At 38.4% G+C, this 22,474-nt stretch overlaps 1 protein-coding gene across 1 annotated transcript; it reads left to right on the top strand.

Moving 5' to 3' along the window:
- The first annotated feature begins 5 nt into the window (after positions 1-5).
- LOC145776147 (uncharacterized) lies at positions 6-19,398 on the top strand. The gene is made up of 6 exons (XM_082587548.1): positions 6-951; positions 1,300-1,495; positions 15,080-15,238; positions 15,302-15,524; positions 16,041-16,230; positions 17,691-19,398. The coding sequence occupies exons 1-6, from the start codon at positions 6-8 to the stop codon at positions 17,744-17,746; spliced, it is 1,770 nt and encodes a 589-aa protein (XP_082443674.1). The 3' UTR covers positions 17,747-19,398.
- Positions 19,399-22,474: the final 3,076 nt, after the last annotated feature.

Genomic DNA, 22,474 nt, shown 5'->3' with positions numbered 1-22,474 from the left:
TTTTAATGGATAATTGTCAGCAATTTATTGTAAATGTATTAAAGTTGGAAGGACCTTTAGAGGCTCATGCATTACTAAAAGCATGCACCACATCTACTTCCAATTGTCCAAAAGCATTAAAAGCATCTGGCTTTGATAAGTTCTCAGATTTTTTGAAAAAAGAAACAGATTGTTTCTTGTATAAAGATAAAGTTTATCTGACGCAATATGAAGAAAAGTTTAAGAAACAGCTGTTGTTAGCTCTGGAGAATGCCCAAAAAGATAGCTTGAACTCAGAGAAAGTTGAACAAATTTTAGCAACTTGTGGCCAAGGAACAGTTAAGTACATTCAAGCTCAAGGGCAACAACAAGGAATTGAAGATTTTTTTGCACGAAATAGTGAACTTTTTGTGTATAGGAATGAAAAAGTATATCTTGCTTCTCAGTGCAAAAACATTGATGATGACAAAGCGGTAAAATATTTTCTAAATGTTTTATCAAATAAGGGATCTTTAACTATCTCAAAACTTTCTGGTCACTGGAATCAGGCACCAGATGAAGTTAAACAAATTGTAAAGTCCACCCATCCAGGTGAATTCAAAGATTTTTTATTGAGAAATTCATGTTACTTCATGATATCTGGTGAAACAATTGCGGAAAGAGCTTTTGAATGTGATGTTTTGTCACTTGATATCGAAGGTGATGAGTTAGAACAAAAAACAGCCACTTTCTTCATTAAAAAACTCAGAAAAAGTTCCCAATCACTCCAACAGCTTGTTAGTCTTTTAAATTGCTGTGATGATCCTCAAATAGTTGGAACAGTTGGTTCAAAAAAGCCTTTGGATATTCTTATGTTTTTGAAAAAGTATCCAAACATATTCAGCATCGACAGCAATGATGAAGTTAGACTATTTGATCCAGTAGACGTGGCAAAATCAGCGTCTTCACAAGAAACATCCTTGAATGAGACAGGTATGACCTCCATTCCTTTACATTAAGTGTTTTTGACATCTATTTGCACCATATTATGAAGTAAAATCATGATCTGATACTCAGTATTATGCACTGTAACAGGTTTTTCTAACTACTGTAGTTATAAGTTGCTTGGTAGAACTGCTATGTTTGCTGCGTAAATATTGAAGGAAGTTAAGTCTTTATTGAATTTTGTGCATCATTGGAAGTTGATTGATCTAGAAATAGAACAATGTTATGTCCTTGATAGTTTTAGTTAATCGCTTTAAACGTTTTTTTACATGGTTCGTTAAGCACAATGCTTGCTAATTTTGCATTGTGTTTAAAACAACGTTGGATGTGTTGCAGATGAAGGTGATTCATTGGAGAATGTTAAAGATAATTTGTGTCGCGAAAATAATGGAAATAGAGGAAATTTTTTTTTGCGTATGTTTGGCGATGATTTTTTTGCGGATCTCAACAAATTGTTGTGTGCAACGAATATCAAAGATGTCGGGAATGTGGAGATGTTGTGGTTTGATCTTGGAAAACATCCAATGATAAAGTAAGTCCCCTATACTGTAGTGTAACTACAGAACGGCCCGTTTAGGAGAATCCGATTTGGAGAAAGCCTTTTCTGAAAAATAAACAAAAACAATTCGGTGATTTCCTGAAAATGCAACAACTAATACATAACCGAAAATTAAAACTATGTGAATTTTAGAACTGATCAAAAATGGGAAAACTAACTGGAAAAGGTGATCTGGTACTATGACCCTTCCTAATTATGGGCGCTTTCCCTAATATAGAAAGCAATCAGTAAGAAAACAAATCAATAGCTTTTTTCCTAAACTCTGAACCTTAAAACAGATGACCAGGTTAACACTCACAATAGTATTTAAAAAAAATTTTTAGAACTGCTCATATACGTTGAAATGTTGAGGTGACTTATGACTTTGCGATTAAAGCAATTGTAGCATGAGTTTACATATTATTTTTTGGTAGAGTAATGAAGAACATGCATTGCAATGTTGTAATAAAATTTTTTTACATAATTTTACATACAGCCAATTCCCTTCACGCTGTGAAACAGTTAGGATTAACGAGGCATGGGCCAAATTAATTACTTTCATCCAGCTGGTGGGAAAATTTTGAACAATAGTATATGAAATATTTCAGAGGATGTTCTGAGAAATGCCTTCATCATCATCATCATAATCGATTGTCTTATATCTCTCAATTTATAAGCTTTATTTGCTCAAAATTTCAGCTCAATTGAGATGAATAAAAGTTAGGAAAAGTCAAGAAATCTCGTAGTTGCAGCCTCAGTGGTTTTAGAGATACAACTGTTGATACAACAAAGTTGAATTGACAGCCCCCCAACCTTCAAAGGGTTAACAAGATACAATTCACTCTAAAACTACTCAAAAAATCTGAAAGTGCTTATAAACTTCACCCGACTTTTAAGCGCTAGCCCACTGTCACGCAATTTTACTGTTTGAGAAAGTCATATTGTTACATCACATTGTCTCGTCTCTTGCGCTGTCGTTATCATAATAGAAACCTTGGTAGCCTACTTGCGGCAGTAATTTCTTACAGGATTTCTTTTTTTTCGCGCAGTTTGAAAGTCGGCAGCAAGATTTTTGCTCTCCTGGTTCAAGTCGTTCTGATTTCTTTGTTTTTCTATCTCTTTGTTCTGACTACTATTTTTTGCGATCTTACATTCTTACCACGGTCTTCTTTTATGGCATTCTTTTACTATTATTGGTTACGATACCTCTTTTATTGCATTTTTACTGTAGTATTTTGTTTATGGAATGGTGATGAAGATCTTTTATCAGCATCGACAACGCACAGGTACAAATAATTGACACTGCGAGACGAGCACTATAAACACAGCCACGTTAGAGACCTCAAAGAACCAGTTTGCAACTCCCACGGTGGCAGGGAGTGGCGATGCACCTGGGGAGGAGGTCGACCAGCTTAGGTTGCAGGCGCCAGGTTGAGAAGTTGAGGTACCTATAGAAGGAGAGTGTGGATCGAAAACTCTGTAGGACGCATCGGCAAATTTAGAAAATTGGAACGGCCAAGGAGACAGGCTTAACTTTCCTCAACTCAAAATGGTGTTGCGACCCTCGGGCTAATTACAAGTATTCGTTTGGCCCTCAGAGCAATTTGAGTTTGAAACCCTTGATTTAGCAGGTGCCACTGATTAGAGAGCAGTCCTAGAAATGTATTTCTCAAGCGCACACCCCTAAAGCCGAGCCAACACTGCTTGATTTTGCGGTTTCTTCGTGATCTTAACTACGGATGTGAGTTGTTTTTTGTGCTGGTTTTTTGTTAAATAAACATAAAAAACAACCTTTTTTTTTGCTCAAACAATCAGTCTAAAATTTAAATGATGGAACTAAATTTACACTTTGTTTCTCCGAAGTATGTGTTCTGAAATAATCCATACATCGATATGTGTTATGAAAGTATGTGTTAAGAAATAATTCTCATGTCGAATAGACAGCAGATTCACCAATTAGATTTTAAAGAACATACTGTACAATATGCATCATCATCTGCCAGCAGTGGCATGACTGGCTTGTATGATGATGATGAATACAGACGAAATCGGTTAATCGAATCACCTATTTGCCAGACGTTTTGATACGATTATACGATTGATTCGTTTAACCAATTTACTAAAAAAATGTTTATTGTGAATGGGCGTAATTGTCGGTACACGACAAGTGGGCGAGACAAGGTGGGCGATACCCACTTGGGCGAGACCAGGTGGGCGATGAGTCAAGTGGGCGACGAGTCAAGTGGGCGACGAGTCAAGTGGGCGACGAGCCAGGTGGGCGACAGACCAAGTGGGCGACGGCCAAAGTGGGCGACAGTAGCGCAAGAAGCAACATTTTCATTATTTTTTGTAGTCTAGTAATAACGCTTGCTGTTTGATCTTAATTTGCATTGTGACATCATCTTGACACATTATTTTGCAATTTGCGGCGTCACGGTTTATCGTGAAACTTAAGCGAAACCCCTCAGAAAAGAAACAAACGAATGGCCAAAGAGTGGTTAAAGTCATCGAAGCTTGTCGGTCGTTATAAAGTTATATTTTCTGTTTTAGATCATAGAATATGACTTTCAATTTTTACTTTAAAATACAATGATTGAGGCAATGAAAGTTCTTACGCTGAGTTTCACGAAGCATTGGAAGCAAAATTTTCATTATATTTTGTAGTCTAGTAATAGCGCTTGTTGTTTGATCTTAATTTGCATTGTGACATCATCTTGCTTTGATGATGATACGCTACGCTTGTCGAAAACATGCGTATATCCGCCATCTAAAACTTGTTCGCGTTTTCTCTGACTCAATAGTGGCTCGGAACTTTTTGCCATACTTCGTACCGAAGTATTTTTCTGACTTGTTTGTTAAAGTACTGGTAGCTGAGTATCGTTCGAAAGACGCTTTCGATTGTGATGACAACTACGACGACTTGCGTTGCATGTTTTATACCAAGTATTCAGGTCATTTCAATTTGTGAGCATGCTTCTTCAGAATGTCGTGGCCTACATATATATATATAGGTCGCCAATCGAATGATTGTCCGCAATGGGCGAAATGAAGTATAAAGGTGGGACAGACGCATGCGATCAAAACAAAGACAAGTGTCTGTAACCCCAGACCACAATCTTGTGTGCTAAACGTTGCACTGCAAACAAAGACGTTGTAAATCTATGTAAAATATTGCAATGATGAATCTAAAACTTTTGAAAAGCATTTGGTGATCTGCTTTGTTAAGTCAACATGTCAAGCAAATCTGTAAAACGAAAAGATCTGGCTTTAGCTGAAAGAGTAATTGTAGTTAAAAAGGAAAACGTCGCAGAGAGTTGTTGCAGCAAAATCTGAGGTGGCACAGGCGCAAATTTCACGGATATGGAAGGCACGGGAAAAGCTCTTAAACAACCATCGTAACAACATCGACAAAACTCACCATAAGTAAGTAAAAGTTGTGTTTTATTTCCAGCAAACACACAACTTCTTCTGTCCATCCTTCAGACCAAGGTATCATCAAGAATTTCAAACATCATTAATTCATTATCGATGGAGTATGTTGCAAAAACTTCCGGCCACCATTGATGCTGATGAAAACGCTACAGCCACCAACATAGCACGCGCAATCTGTTTTTTTTTTCGCTGAGACTTTTCGGTCATTTGTCCGAAATGACTTGTAAAAATTCGGTCATTTTTTCTGAGGAAAATATTTCCTTTCAAGTGGCTGATACAAACCAAAATTTGCACTTCCTGACTAGCTACAACATTAAGTTTCGCTGAGAAACGTTGTCGTGTTTTATCTGAGAAAAATTGGAAAAGACAAACGTTTGTTCAACGTTCATATCGGTCAATGACCGATAAATGACCGAAAAAAACACAAAAAAAACAGCGCACAATTAGTGTTGTAGAGTAGACGCCATAAATCGTATGTGCGCGGAAAATCCAATGTCTCATAGAGACTTGCTATTAACTTACATTTACAATGTTGTATGTGAAAGTACCAATAAAACTTTAATGGACAGGATCCACCACAGACTATGTGCGACTTCTCAAGAGGCATAAGTCATAATTTTAACTTGGGAACTTAAAGTCAACTGATATTTTTTAATCCGAATGCTCTAGTCTAGACGCTTCGTAGCTGCATCAGCAGTATACAGAAAACATTTGGACTGACAGTCATTACTAGGGCCATTTTGTTTATGACCTAAAAATTGAAAAATGTGACTTTATTTTTAGAGCATCAAATTTATACTAATCTCCGTAGTTAATAATTCGTATGTAAGTTTTTATGTATTTTGAACAATTACATGTATTTTGAACAATAACACACTCGAACAACTAACAAAACACTTCTGTTTCGCTTGAAAGTCACTACAAAAATTCAAATGTCTATTGCATGTACCTACCAAACCAGCTACTTAGTTGTTAAGATCTCAGCACTGGCTGACCTAGTGACCTACCGCAAGTGTTTAAAATATTCAAAGACTGGATTGTGTGTTGCAAAATAATGTGTCAAGATGATGTCACAATGCAAATTAAGATCAAACAACAAGCGGTATTAATAGACTACAAAAAAAATTAAAATGTTGCTTCCAGTGCTTCGTGAAACTCAGCGTAAGAACTTTCATTGCCTCAATCATTGTATTTTAAAGTAAAAATTGAAAGTCATATTTTATGATCTAAAACAGAAAATACAACTTTATAACGACCGACAAGCTTCGGTTGGCCATTCGTTTGTTTCTTTTCTGACGGGTTTCGCTTAAGTTTCACGATAAACCGTGACGCCGCAAATTACAAAATAATGTGTCAAGATGATGTCACAATGCAAATTAAGATCAAACAACAAGCGTTATTACTAGACCACAAAAAATAATGAAAATTTTGCTTCCAATGCTTCGTGAAACTCAGCGTAAGAACTTTCATTGCCTCAATCATTGTATTTTAAAGTAAAAATTGAAAGTCATATTTTATGATCTAAAACAGAAAATATAATTTTACAACGACCGACAAGCTTCGATGAATTCAACCACTCTTTGGCCATTCGTTTGTTTCTTTTCTGAGGGGTTTTGCTTAAGTTTCACGATAAACCGTGACGCCGCAAATTACAAAATAATGTGTCAAGATGATGTCACAATGCAAATTAAGATCAAACAACAAGCGCTATTACTAAACTACAAAAAAATAATGAAAATTTTGCTTCCAATGCTTCGTGAAACTCAGCGTAAGAACTTTCATTGCCTCAATCATTGTATTTTAAAGTAAAAATTGAAAGTCATATTCTATGATCTAAAACAGAAAATATAACTTTATAACGACCGACAAGCTTCGATGACTTCAACCACTCTTTGGCCATTCGTTTGTTTCTTTTCTGAGGGGTTTCGGTTAAGTTTCACGATAAACTGTGACGCCGCAAATTACAAAATAATGTGTCAAGATGATGTCACAATGCAAATTAAGATCAAACAACAAGCGCTATTACTAGACTACAAAAAATAATGAAAATTTTGCTTCCAATGCTTCGTGAAACTCAGCGTAAGAACTTTCATTGCCTCAATCATTGTATTTTAAAGTAAAAATTGAAAGTCATATTCTATGATCTAAAACAGAAAATATAACTTTATAACGACCGACAAGCTTCGATGACTTCAACCACTGTTTGGCCATTCGTTTGTTTCTTTTCTGAGGGGTTTCGCTTAAGTTTCACGATAATCCGTGACGCCGCAAATTACAAAATAATGTGTCAAGATGATGTCACAATGCAAATTAAGATCAAACAACAAGCGCTATTACTAGACTACAAAAAATAATGAAAATGTTGCTTCTTGCGCTACTGTCGCCCACTTTGGCCGTCGCCCAATTTGGCCATCGCCCACTTGACTCGTCGCCCACTTGATTCATCGCCCACCTGGTCTCGCCCAAGTGGGTATCGCCCACCTTGTCTCGCCCACTTGTCGTGTACCGTAATTGTTGAGAAGATGTCTGTGCTGACTAGGCTGCAACACACATTACAACTGATACTTCCTACAACTGTTTACAGTTCTGGTTAAACTTCAAAGAGTTTCCTAGTTCTGTGTTATAGTACTACAGTACATACCACTAGCTGTATGTCCTAGCCAGCAAAACTTGTCCTTTTTACATTGATTTATCGTCTGCAGACGTTGAAACAATGTAAAAAAGATGAGCTTTGCTGACTGGGAGAGCATGTACCATCAAAGCATTTTTCTGCAAACTGCAGCAATCGGACTGCAAATCGGCAATCTTTCATATTACCGATCTCTGTGACGTCACAACGCGAACTTTGAGGTTGAAGTTTTTGATTCAAGCGGGCTATTTTTAGCTCCGTACCAGCTGTGTAGTTTTGAGTATGGAAAATGGCCTACGAAAATAGTGGTATGGTAGAAAAACACAGCTCACACTCATTGTTTGTTTTGAAATCGTAAAGGTTTTTTTTCAGGTGTTTTGCGCTGTCTGGTAAAATAATTAATTTGCAATGTTCTTCAACTGAACAAAACTGCACAAATGAAATTACGCACTGCATTTCACAACAATAGGCTACTTTTTTTCAGCAATTTAAAAAAAAATTCTCCACAGTTTTCTGGTTTAAACTTTTAGACATGCTTTCCCACACTTCCCTCTCAAGCCGAAATAATTTGTCCGTGTCCTTTCCTTGGAAGGCCAGTCGCCGACGGATGACATCAAAAGCATTTAAACTTCTTTATTGGGAAGTGTGATTATTCCTTTTGTGTGCTTTTCTGTTTTAATGCAGCCCAGCTGCGCGAAAATTGGTTCTTTGTAGTGCGATGTCTAGCACATAAGATTATGGCCTGGGATTACAGACACTTGTCTTTGTTTTGATCGCATGCGTCTGTCTCACCTTTGAACATTGTAGACAATTATGCGAAGCAAAAAAGAGACATTGTCTTTTCGCTAACGGGTACGTACAATTATACGATTAAATGAATGAAGTAGGCAAACTAGAAGCAAGTCCTGACACTTTTATCCGACTTTTTCTTTTAAGCGGTATACGCTTAACCGATGTTTTTACTTAACATTAGATTGGATTTGGTTTGGGATTTCAGGTTTTGATTCAAATAAACGATTTATACGTTTAAGCAGTATACTATTAACCGATTTCGTCTGTATATGCAATAAAAGAAAAGAATGAAAGAAATAAAAAAACTAAAAAGAATTTAAGACAAACAACAAATGGGGTTGACTGTTAACATGGTTACCCTTGGGACAGCATTTCTCAGGATTCATCGTCTGAACACTGAACAGTCCTCATCATTAGTAGCACTTGCAGTTGGGTGGTTTATTGATACCACTTGCTAAGCATGCTGCCACACTTTGGACTAACAGAGCCAAGTCAAAACTACAGTAAACTAATTTATAATAAGTATTCAGCAGATATAATTTTACAGTTTCATTTGCAGTTCTTTATTATGATTAATAAAAACACTTGTAACTTGAAAAGTGTATGAAGCGATTGGAAATAATATAAAAAACGTAAAAAAACTATTAAAAAAGCAACTAAAAAACGTTTTTTTGACATCCTTACGCTTAACCAAACAAGATGTCCTAAGATATAAATATGAATAGTTTTCTACTTATATTTAACTTGTATAAAAGTTAGATTTTTTCTGTTATATGGAGGCCAATAAAAACAAGTCATATATCAAATAAAAGAAAAATGTATTGCCTTTAATAACATCCAAGAATTACTCAACATATTATTTAACACCTCTTCAACAAATTATTTAACACCTTTCTTCTTACCTGGCGGAGACAAGGGATCACACGGCATGTGCAGTTCTAGCGTCAATTTCTGCCCAGAACCTCATCACTTGAGTGCGGAATGGCCCGCTTCGGCGAGTCCGATTCGACGAGTCCGATTCGACTAGTCCGATTCGGCGAGTTCCCTATTCGGCGAGAGCCTTTTTCGGCGAGTGCCCTATTCGGCGAGTTTTTGAAATTTTTAAAAGGAAATTATCGGGTACCGTAGCCTAATTACAATTGCCGTTTTTACATAGTTTTAACGTCGCTAAACGTTGAAATCGTGCAGAAAGGAATAAAAATAAAATGTTTGAACTATTACATTAAAATTCGTCATGTCAGTTCAGTTGTTTTTATTTTTGACCATCATATCAAAAACAATACACGTCGACATAGCAAAGGTGTAGAAAAAGGTAGAAGCGACAAAACGCGAACGTTAAAACGTGCTTGTGACCGAAGTACTGTAAGTTATTGAGTTGAAAGAAATTTGGCACGGTCGCAACACCTTCAGAAAAATTTAAGATATGAAGGGAAAATAAAACAAAGAAAATGTTACAAAAAAAATCATGCTTATGTGTATAAGTTAGTACTTTTGAATAGTTAAAATGATTAGTTTGGATCAACAAATGAGAACCCATTGTAGTAACAGAATGAAAAGGCTAACCAAATGTGTGGCCTATCGTTTTAACGTCGCTAAACGTTGAAATCCTGTAGAAAAGAGAACTTTGCTGACTAGGATACGTTGAAACTGAAAAACATTCACAGAAGCCCTACGATACGTTGCATTTTTAAGATAATGTATTCAGACGTTGAATCAATGTACAAATGAAATGTTATGCTAAATGGGTTCTTGGAACAATTCGAAGGGCGTCTGTGAATGTTTCTCAGCTTCAACGTATCCTAGTCAGCAAAGTTCTCTTTTCTACACGATTTCAACATTTAGCGACGTTAAAACGATGTAAAAACGGACATTTTTGCTGGTTGGGATAACTGGGCTACGGTACCCGATAATTTCTTTTAAATCCAAGCTGTAGGCCACACATTTGTTGATCCAAACTAATCATTTTAACTATTCAAAAGTGCTAACTTACAGACATATATAAACATGATTTATTTTATTTTTTTTTGTAACATTTTCTTTGTTTTATTTTCCCTTCATATCTTAAATTTTTCTGAAGGTGTTGCGACCGTGCCAAATTTCTTTCCATAGGCGCCGACTTTTCAAAAAACCTTGGGGGGCGAGAAAGGTGATAACGTCATAACCATAGCGCTATTTACTCAATTAAAATAGTCTTTGATTAAGCTTAGTGTCGTGTTTATATTAACAAATAGGTCGCAAACCGAATTTATTAGAAGCGCTGCTTGAAAGGATTAGTTTTACGCACGCAGTACGCCTAGTCGTAAAAATTTTGATATTGTTAGCTCATAATTGGAACTGTTGGAAAACAAGCCGATTCATTTTGGAAAACAAGACAGTGAAGTTATTGAAAAAAAACGCAAAAAATCAAGATCTCAAGCAGAGTGAAAACCCGGTATCAGTTTTATTAACCTCGTTTCGCTAATTACTTACTTTCAAAGCGTTGACAACGGCGAAGTGTTTTCTCTTCTGTTTTTTATCGAAAGTCTTTATAGTCTTTTATTGAATACAGTAGGCTATACTCGAGTAAAGGTCGAGATGTTCGCAAGTGATTTTCACCTCAAAAAGACAAGTTCAACTAACACGGGACAAGCTGTTGTCTCCAGCTCAGCAATTTTCAAAATGAACGCACTAAAAATCATTGTCGACGTAGATTACGGATTGTGAAATCGCGTCGGCTTAAGTGAAAGTTTTGAATACGTTTATTTGCAGTGATTCAAACTTAATTTTCAAATTCAATGATTTCTTGTCAATTCTAAACTTTATGCACTTGTTGAGCAATATGCAAAGCTCACGAGACAAAACAGAAAGAGGAGACCATTTTTTTATTTTTGCGTGTAGGATATAATCGTTCTTATTATTACGTAACATTCCATGATCGTTAAAGTCGATGTCAAACCTTAGCGGCCGCATAAAACAATGATGTCAGGCTAGCTAGGTGATAATAGCGGTAAGAGACGTCGTTAATGCAGGCAATATCTGCGACCAAGATCATTAAACACCTTTTCTTTTTTCGGTTTTCAATTTAATTCTCACACATTGCAAAAACAATGCGTTCTGTTGAAGCATAATTGATCTCACAGCGGGAAGACCTCGTTGAAAATAGCGCGTCTAATTTAGCTGGTTTACTTAATATTGCAGTGAATAGTTACGTGACTATTCCAGCAGTACTCTACCATCTACTTTGAAATTTCCATACCGTATGAGATAGCCATGCGAGCTGCTGTTTTGCGGGCAAGAGCAACGTAGGCTTTTCTTGCTTTCGGCATTCTTTAAGTCCGTTTAAATTATCTAAATCTCCTTCGCGAAGTGTTTTATATTTGAAACACCACTTGTCATCACCATTTTTGTTGCCCCTCAACCATAAATTTACGGGGGGCGCCGGCCCCCCCTGAAGTCGGCGCGTATGTTTCTTTCAACTCAATAACTTACTTCGGTCACAAGCACGTTTTAACGTTCGTGTTTTGTCGCTTCTACCTTTTTTACACCTTTGCTATGTTGACGTGTATTGTTTTTCATATGATGGTCAGAAATAAAAACAACTGAACTGACATGACGAATTTTAATTTAATAGTTCAAACATTTTATTTTTATTCCTTTCTGCACAATTTCAACGTTTAGCGACGTTAAAACTATGTAAAAACGGCAATTATAATTAGGCCACGGTACCCGATAATTTCCTTTCAAAAATTTTAAAAACTCGCCGAATAGGGCACTCGCCGAAAAAGGCTCTCGCCGAATAGGGAACTCGCCGAATCGGACTAGTCGAATCGGACTCGCCGAATCGGACTCGCCGAATAGTAGCAGACCCACTTGAGTGGGATACAGCGCAGGACTTGTGCTCCAAGATAGACTATATACCAAGTCCATTGGATTTAAATCAGGATACGCTGGAGGTCATAGCTCCTTAGGCTAAAACGACTTGAAATTGTCTTTGTACCAGTCCTGAACCAATCTGGCTGTGTGAGAGGTTGCTCTATCCTGCTGAAGTGTAATTTCTTATATCCAGCGACTTTCCTTACCCAAGAAACAACATCCTTTAACATCTTCATATACTCAGAAGAATATTTGATCTTTCAAACTTCTTCTTTGTAGCATCAGAAACAAGTTGTCGTTTGGTAATTTTGTAGGGCTTGACCTTAAGATCCCTTACCATGAATCTCTGGACGGTTGAGCGACTAACATGTTCCTCTTTATAGCAAGTTTTCTTATGCTTCTTCCAGAATTCCGATACAACTTTTCCCTAATGTTCTTAATGAGTCTTTCGGTTCTTACGGACCTCTCTGGGGTGCTACAGATCTTTGATACGCAGCTACCAGTCTCTCTGATCTGTGTTTACTCCCTTGTATACACCAGAACGGTATCACGACAATTCAAAACCGATGATTCAAAGACGAAATTTTAAGGCTAGGATCTCTGAATGAAAGATCTCTGTTCTTCAGAGATCCCTGGGTTAAGGTTAGGGTTATTGCAGTGGTTCCCAACCTGGGGTTTGCGGACCCCTTGGGGGTCCGTGAGAAAGCATTTTGGGGGTCCGTGATCACCTTGATAAATTTTGAAAAAAAAAATTGAAAAACAATCTTTTTACTTTCATTTCTCTCTTTAAATGTAAATGTATCAAGCTCAAGCCCGCGAGAATAAACTGTACCGGTAGGCCTCTGCATTAAAATAAATCTATGCTGCTGCCTACAGTGTGTCCATTGACCTTAAACTTCATCTACCACAACGCATGTCGATTTGAAAAGAAAAAGGAAGTCCCCTCTCAAAATTGTTTGAGAGTAAAAGTTTTCTAATCGGCATGGCCTACTTAGCCGATATTTTCGGTCATATTAACAATGTTAATCGTGGCATTCAAGGACCAGGTGTGACAATAATTGATGCAGCTGAAAAACTGAAAGCGTTTTTAGCCAAGTTACTTTTAGCCAAGCCAAGTTTGGAAACGCAGATTGGAAGCAGGTAATTACGTTAACTTTCCAATGTTAGAAGATCTTATCTTGATAGATGAAACTCAAAGAGAATGTACTTTTTTGATCTTTATAAGAGAGAAAATTTTGCGCACACTTGGAAACCCTGCAAATCTCATTTCAACGTTATTTCAATTTAGAACGCCTGCCGAACGAAGTTGAAACATGGATTCGAAATCCTTTTCTCTTTGACTTGAACAACATTAGCGATGACGATCTCAGTAAAGATGACTTAATTGATTTGAGATCAAAAGAGTTATTACGCATTGAATTTCATTCAAAAACTGTGGAAGAATTTTGGTGCTCACAACTGCAAACCTACCCATTCTTGGCAAAGCAAGCGATTATTGTTTTGTTGCCATTCATAACCACTTAACCTTTGCGAGGCAGGATTCTCAGCTCTTGTCACAATAAAAACTAAACATCGAAATCGCCTGGACGTTGAAGATGACATACGTGTTGCATTGTCAAAAACTCAACCACAGTTCAGTCGTTTAGTTCAGGAAAGGCAACACCAGCCCTCATTAAATTTGCTTACGTTGAAAAGTTTCGGCATGGCACTTTGGGTCACTTTCATATTCAAATACTGCTGACATTTCTTGAACAATTCATTCATTTTCTTATTTGAGCAACTGTTTAACCTGATGTTTGCCGCAGGAGTCATAGCGGCAATGCAATATGACACAGTACAGTAGTAGTCCAGTTTTAATCCTGTGATGTCCCCGTTACCGAGGGTGGCCGGATTCACCTCCAAGTGCCGCAATTGCCTTCACACCCTACCTCCACATCGATCTGTCTAACGCGTCCTCTCTTGTCAAGCCCACTTTGCTGCTTTCCTCTTCAACTTACCTTTTCCACGTTTTCTTGGGTCTTCCTTGTTTTCTACGACCCTCCATTTGCAACTTATTACAATAGTCAATAGTATGTCAATTGAGTTTCAAGCAAAATTTAGGTAGGGGTCCGTAGAATGAATAATTTGTCTAAAGGGGTCCGTGACAACAAAAAGGTTAGGAACCACTGGATTGTTGTCTTTATCGTAAATAAATTATCGGCTTTGAATTGACGCATAACCCAACAGAACGACTCACAATCCCTTTCAAAACTTTGAAAATCTTAGCAGGTGATAGCCCCTTATAACAGTACGCTTTAATGATCTCATTTAAAGTGTTCGCCGTGGGTGTAACTTTAATTTTCCAGAAAATTCACAGAATATTAATAAACTAGGATGATTGTGTTATAAATCTGTAATAAGTACAAATAACTTAGTACTGTAGCTGCAAAATGTGTTTAAATTTAATATAAAATTTAGTCCATACTTCGCTAGACTACCATGTATTTTTAGGGTCTGCTACTATTCAGTGAGTCCGATTCGGTGAGTTCCTACCCTCTAACCCCTAACCCTAAAACGGCAATGATAATTAGGCTACGGTACCCGATAATTTAAAAAAAAAATTGAAAAAATCACCGAATAGGGATCGGACTCACCGAAACGGGCCATTCCGGTATTTTTAAGTGACTCTTTACTTTCACTCTGAAAGTTTGTAGTGTGATCTGCAGTTATTGCACAATTTTGAGGATTCCTAAATACCTCTTAGCCTACAACTCTCAGAATGGGCACTGAAACTGTATTTATGTTTTGATACATAGCCTACATTATATGCACTTACCATTGTATTCTGTTTCCAAGCAGGCTGTACTTGTAACGATGTCGGTATGTTTGTGCAGGATTCGAACGGATGACTGGAAAGCTACTTACATTGTTCATGAATTAAAGAGCCAAAGAAAACTGTCTTCTGAAGATTTACAAACTCTCTTGGACCACAAAAGTGTCATATCTGTAACTGCTTCAGCATGTGGGATAGTAGGATATTTGCATACCCTCAGGTAATTCCTGATTTATTGCGATGTACTTGGATAGAACTTCAGTTCAACATTTTTTTTTTGCAGAATAAACTGGCTGGAAGAAACACGTGTTGGTGTGACTTTGTTTCACCAGACACACTCGTTAAACACCTCTCGAGTATTAAAAGAAACCCACTTGGGCAACTTACGTGTGATACTGTATGATCAAAAGGAAGTGTCATCAAACGAATATTGCACTTTTCTTCGAAATGTCAGTCGTAACTTAGCAGAACATCACCACGTCGTAATTGTTGACCTCAATGGAAAGGTAAAATGCCAAGCAAAGTTAGTTTTGTTAGTTGTTGCAGTATGAATGATATCCTGGCTCACGGAAGTTGCTGTCGCGACTCATGTTGGTTGACATCAGAACTTAATTCTGATGTCAAATAACTACAAAAGGATATTTAAGTTCTAGATAGGTCTAAATCGTTACTTCAACTATATCAGTGTTTCATTAACCACGTTTGCTTCATCAGTAATCGAGAACAATTTATTGGTGTAAATTGTAACCTCAGTTGCCGATCATCCAAGTATCACGACCGCTTGAGTGTGGTAGTCGAGGTATTAGGGTTTTGCGATATTGGCATGTTATATGTAAATAAACACAGTTTATTATGAGCATTGAGATATTTTAGATCCTAAAATTGCATTTAATGAAAAATCTTTGGTTCTTGTTGAAACAGGGACTTCTACCATCCCTAAGTTCTTGTTGCACACTAAATTGGGCAATGAACAGTTTTTATTACTAAAAACTCCTACCCAATAAATAGGATTCTTTTTGAAGATTACAGGTTACGACAGTACTATACCGAATGTAGTTGGTAAAGCTCGAAGAATTAGCTGCACATCGTTTGATCGTCGAAGTGCAACCTTGATGGAAGCTTTTTCTCACTGCCCTGATTACATTGTTACCAATTGTCTTGATGTTGTGGATACAGATGTTATCAACATTCTCAAGCAAATATCTGCTCAAGGTGAGCCTTCTAATAAACAAAACCAGAACTCACTGGTTCAGTAACTAATCATCTCCATCTTTATTTTTTCGTGTGCAGCGTACATTTGCGCAACGATTTGGAAGAAAAGGGCCAGATGGAAAGCAAATTTGGACATAGCATAAAAAGCTCGATCAAGAAGGTTGCTTGTGCAGAGTAAAAGGATCTGGGCGGAAGTCAACGCTAGTAAAGAAGATTCGCAGAAAACTTGTGAACAGTCCAACAAAGTCCATAAGAATAACGAATTTTCTGCGAATCTTCTCTACTGGTGTTGACTTCCGCCCAGAACCTTTTACTCCGCACAAGCAACTTTCTTGTTTGAGCTTTTTATGCCATGTCCAAATCTGCTTTCCATCTGGCCCTTTTCTTCCAAGTCGTTGCGCAAATGCACTCTGCACACTGCACAGTCTTATTCGACTGTGTGTTAGCATACTCCAGTACACAAAATGCCTTTTCTACGCTATTGTATGGCATTTCTACATCTAAAAAGAAAAACGCCTGAAAATTAAAAGATAAAATTTTATTTAAAAATTTGAGATCGTATAAACGTTAATTGGCAAAGTTACAAGACTGTACAACAGTACTGTCAATTTTTTTGAAATACCCTGTATATTGAAGTTTCTGGGTCGTTTTCTGAAATAGGAATACAGTACACTAAGAAATGGAAGCTTGAAATTGCCTGTGGTTAGTACGTTGAAACTGGGCAAGTTCACATGGAGCGAACACCACTTTACGAAAGCCGAGAAACGAAATTGAGAACACAGCTTTTGCAAAGGAAATTAAGAATAATAGTTTTAGAATGAACTTTGAAGAGGTGTGCAAACCGTGGCCCGCGAGCCAAATGTGGCCAGCGAAATTTTTGGCTTGCGGAAAGGTCTGGAGTTTAAATAATGTGAGACGATCGTCATTTAGGCTGCCTCAAGTTTGCAACATTTAATAAACATTATTTTTTGTTTGGCAACCTGACTAGTCCAACCAGTGTGAAATCAAGCTGAATTAAGTAAACAAATCTTTACCTACGTCCCTTGTAGTTACATCTTTTGATTGCAGTCACATTTTATCTGTGGTAGCCTAATTTTATTCACTCGCACGCAGCGCAAAACTTAAACGAATTTTAAGTCGTCCGCACATCGAAAAATCAGACAAAATCCGCTGCTGGTGTGCGATTGAATAGCCTACTCGCGTGTTGTGTGTGAACAAGAAGTAAACGTCCATCCGCTGAGCATTCCTATATAATATAATAATGTAGTGAACAATACTTGTTTCCAGTTGTGGCTCGCGGACCAAGCTGGTTATGTGTATTTTGCCCAACGGTGATGTACGTTTGCACACCCCTGCTGTAGAGTGTTGAAAGGTACTAATTACATAGCTCTGTTATATCAAAAATGCCTTTTTCTTCTTGTTTTCCTTATGCATTGTAATAAAGAAAGCTCTTTATTCAGGAATTCGAGTGATTGTTACTGTAAATCAAGATTGCCAACAACTTCTCGAAGCATAAGTTCTCCCAAATCGATGAAATTGAAGTTATTTCTTTTATGTATATTTAAAAATTATTTTTAAATTATAACGGTTTGTGTATATTTCTACAGTAGAATTCGCCTATAACGGCACCTCTAGGGGATTTGCAAAAACTGACGTTATAGCCGAATTGACGTTATAGACGAACTACCGCAAACTATTCCACAAGTGTTTTTTGATTAAAGAAAGAGGTGTATAATCCAATCAGGGTTACTGTGTACTGTACCACCAAACTGACAAAAGGCACGCAGAAAATACAGTAAACAAAGAAATTGTTTAAAAAAAAATAACCTACAGCGAAAGGTACAGGAAATTTGCGCAATCCAGCTCGTTACATACAGTAGTAGAAAAGTTCATTGTTTATTAGCAAAAAAGGCATTGATCTTGAGCTGTTTCGGTTTTGACACGGATTTGTCACAGCTGTAGAGCTGCTTTTTACACGTGATAGTTTTTCACGCTGGAAAAAAGTTATATAATTAGTTTATACAGTACTGCACGTACATTGTACAACTGTTGCTTTGAGTTGTTTAAAGGTCAGCTGTAGAGCTGCTTTTTACATGTGATAGTTTTTCACGCGGGAAAAAAGTTAATTCACTTAAAGTCCCTGCTGAGAACGACGTAGCGAAATAAAGGGAAGACATTTTGCAAGCAGCAGCGCTAACTGGATTAAAAGACTGACCGTTCGTGGTGAAGGTGATGGCTTGAAGTGACGTTATAAACGAACAAAAGACGTTTGGGGACCAATAAAGGGTGCCGTTACATGCGAATTGACGTTATAGGCGATGCTGTTGTAGCCGAACTACAATGTATGTAAAAGATAGGAATTCTGCCGGGACCGAGCGAAATGTGACGTAATAGGCGAATTGACGTTATAAACGAAGCCGTTATAGGCGAATTCTACTGTATAATGAGAAGCTATATATATAATATATTTTGTTATGTTTTATTGTGTAAATGACCAAATTTATAAATAATAACTTAGAGCTCCTAAAGTAGCCTACATCGAGTTTTATTCGAGTCCACAAACTATTTGCGATTTCAAGTTCATCTCTATTACCGTATGAATCTTGTGCGAGTTATTTTTTATAAATTTTAACGTGGTGTTCTGCAAAGCGTGAATGTTTCCAGATCGGTCCGACATTTTTACCTGCCAATTTCTGCTGCAGCCTGCAGTAAATGCAAAATATTCCATTTAAAAAAATATGATGCTAAATTAGTAAAATCAAAATTGGTGATTTAGGAATGTTTAATTCTACACACAAAAAAAATCGTAGCCATGCATGTGTGCGATATAATTTTTATAGGCCATCTATCGTTTGGGCTTGGCGTAGCCAAAGCTGTCGGTTCTGTGCATAAAAACGATTGTAGGGCAGCACATTAGCCTAAAGCTTATATAATATATGTCTGACTACAAATTCAAAGTGCTTTTTAAGTTGCTATATTCTTTGCTGCCGGTGCTATGTGAATTCCTGGTCATCAGGGGATGTTGTTGTATGGATCATGTTTTTCTTGGAGTAGCTATAATTTATGAAAGTTTTGGAGAGCGAGATAGCTACAGTAGGCTATCACCTATTTTGTATTCGCATTGAGATTGTTTTTCGAAAATACATATAATATTGTTACTATGAACAATGCTATTTTATATTTTCTACCTTACTGAGGGTTAGGATAATATTAAAGTATCTTACATGTTAAGCAGTTTCCCCAACAGCTTTTCAGTCTCAATGTAAGCATCATCTTGCCCCCCCGAAGTCCACTAGTGGGCCTTTATGTTTAGTTATGGCTCTTAAAAATAAGTTAGGACAAGAATGCGTTTGGTTATGGCCGCAAACTCTTTCAATGTAGGGAAAAATTCATCATGTCAGCAAGGCCGGATTTATCAGTAGGTAGAGTAGGCAGTTGCCTAGGGCCAGTGGTGGCCTTTGGCGTCAGAAAGCTGGGCGACTGCCCAGTACCCGCAAATTCATGGGGCCCGCGCGTACCCAAAATATGCACAAATAAAATTTACATCAAGCACTAGCAGAAAGCAGTAGGCTAACTTAAAATTTTCCACCGTAGTTCATAGCTTGCATCCCTATTTTTTTTAGAGCTGGCAATGGTGTTTGAAGGTGTTTCGTTTTTTACTTTTATAGGTGTTTTTTTTTCTCATGATAGTCAGTTCGGTGATCCCAATGAGAAAGGTGTATTTTGTGCAAGTGGTGACGGTGGTGTAGGACTCGGAGAGCACTGTGTGTGGTGGTACAACATAGAATCAGAGCGATGTGAAAACGTCACAGCATGAAATACACCTTTCTCACTTACCATCGCTATTTATTGTTATATCATGCAGTGGCATAGCCAGGGGTGGGGGTTTGAACCCCCTTGGCACGCGTGTGATGTCACGATATTGAGAATGATGCTTTCAGTCTCTTTATGTCTGTAAAACAAAGTTTGCCTAATTTTAAACGAAACTGCAGTAAAAGAGCGAGTTTTGCCAATACCAAACATTCAAATATCTCAGCCAGGAATTAGCAACAAGAAAATATAGAGACTTAGCTTTATTTCCGAAAAATGCGAAGAAAACATGATCTTATCCTTTTTCTATGCCACCGGACAGCACCATTTTACAGGAATATTCATACCCACATTTTTGTTGAAAATGCTCTCAGAATGCACAAAATTCAAAGTAATTTTTCAAAATTTTCTGGGGGAGGCCCCCCAGACCACCCGCCGCTGGGTGTCGTCTTAGGCGAACACGTCGTCTGCCGGCTGTCAAAACCCCCCCTTTCAAAACGCACTGCTGGTGTCATGTTAATTCCTTTTTGTGTTATTGTGATTTATGGTTGTTACCCACTGCTTCCCAACGAACAAGCTGGATTCCGACACGGGAGGTCAACTGTAGACCAAGTCACACTACTAACTCAGGATATTGAGGAGAGTTTCTCGGCAAAAAAGAAAGCGGGGGCTGTTTTTATCGACCTAACAGCAGCCTATGACACTGTTTGGCACCGTGGCCTAGTCTACAAGCTACTCCGCCTACTCCCTGACAGGCACATGGTCAAAATGATCATGGAACTCATCCACAACAGGAGTTTTACCCTTACCACCGGAAGCGGAAAACCAAGTAGACTGCGGCGACTCAAAAACGGTGTCCCACAGGGATCAGTCTCGGCTCCCCTCCTTTTCAACGTCTATACGCATGACCTACCATCAACAACATCTCACAAAAAAAAATATGCTGATGACTTGGCCATCTTGCACTCTGCGAAAGACTGGCAATCATTACAAACGACGTTGAGCCAAGACATGACGACCATATCTGGATACCTTCATCAATGGAAACTGAAGCTCAGCGAAAGTAAAACTGTGACGGTAGCCTTCCATCTCAACAACAGGGAGGCAAAACGTGATCTGAAAGTGACCGTTAACGGCAAAATTCTGCCGCCCTGCCCAGAACCAACATACCTTGGGGTTACACTTGACAGGTCACTCACATACCGTCACCATTTACAGTCACTACGCAAAAAGCTGACATCTCGCGTCGCCCTGCTGAGACGTTTGGCAGGCACAACTTGGGGCGCAGGTGCTGACACCTTGCGCACTGCAACCCTGGCTTTGGTTCACTCCACTGCTGAATACTGCGCCCCTGCCTGGTGCCGCAGTGCCCACACCCGCCTCATCGACAGCCCAATCAACGACGCATTGTGACTGGATGCCTGCGCCCAACTCCAACAGAGTATTTACCAATCCTTGCAGGCATCCAACCTGCTGAGCTTCGCCGAAAGGGAGCCATTATACACCTGGCTCGCCGGGCGGGGGATCCTGACCACTTGCTCTATGCAAAACTCAACATCCCACCTCAGGAATCTCCCCGGCAACTAAAGTCAAGACACCCCTTTGTGCCAGCTGCTGTTGAATTACTACAACCATTCAGCGATCGTGCCATCAGCGCAGCACACTTCATGGAAGACACTTGGAATGCAGCATGGTGCGCCACCGACACCAAACTACATGGTTTTATGCCCCACCCGGTGGCGCGCCCCCTTGGTATGGACCTTCCTCGGCCGACTTGGGTCAAGCTCAACAGAATCCGAACCGGAGTCGGTCGCTTCCATTCCAACATGCACAAGTGGGGTCTGGCTCCCTCATCGGCCTGCGAATGCGGTGCGGAGGAACAAACTGCTGACCATGTCGTTCTCGAATGTCCCATCTACAAGGCACCAAATGGAACGCATGGTATAGCAACGCTGGACGAAGCTACACTTACCTGGCTCTCCACCACCTACCCTGAAATTTGATCTAGTCTCAAACGAAAGAAGATGGTTGTTTGCATACTTTAATTTGTCGATACCGGGCTGTAGGGGGCCCACAAAACCTTAAGGCCACCACTGCCTAGGGCGGCAAAATATACGAATATATTACATTGATAATAGGCTGCTGTACGTGAATATTATAATTCACAACAGATATATGGGAATTAATAAATATGTCATCACATCACACACATTTATAAACAGTGCGGCAAGTCATGTATGGCAAGTCATCGCCCCTAGAGTACTTCACGCTTGATTGGTTTTCAACAATCCTATGTGCTGCTTAGCGCTTCTTTTATTTATCTGTCTCGCTTAGTATGGAGGACTAGGCTTTGTCTGTGCAATTTTTATTAATCTTTATTCGGTTTGTTTCACTGTTAGTAAATTTAAAGGAGCCTAAAAAAAATGTTCTTAGG

This window comes from Aplidium turbinatum, chromosome 8 (assembly GCF_918807975.1).
Source record: "Aplidium turbinatum chromosome 8, kaAplTurb1.1, whole genome shotgun sequence".
Lineage (NCBI taxonomy): Eukaryota > Metazoa > Chordata > Ascidiacea > Aplousobranchia > Polyclinidae > Aplidium > Aplidium turbinatum.
The sequence above is the reverse complement of the archived record's forward strand: the minus strand, read 5'-3'. Positions and strand labels throughout refer to the sequence as shown.

Bases quoted from the DNA above. Each gene is read 5' to 3' on its own strand.
- LOC145776147 (XM_082587548.1), top strand. From the start codon at position 6: ATGGATAATTGTCAGCAATTTATTGTAAATGTATTAAAGTTGGAAGGA. The intron at 1,496-15,079 runs GTAAGTCCCCTA...ATGTTTGTGCAG, and splicing joins GGAAAACATCCAATGATAAA to GATTCGAACGGATGACTGGA. The intron at 16,231-17,690 runs GTGAGCCTTCTA...CTCTTTATTCAG, and splicing joins CAAGCAAATATCTGCTCAAG to GAATTCGAGTGATTGTTACT.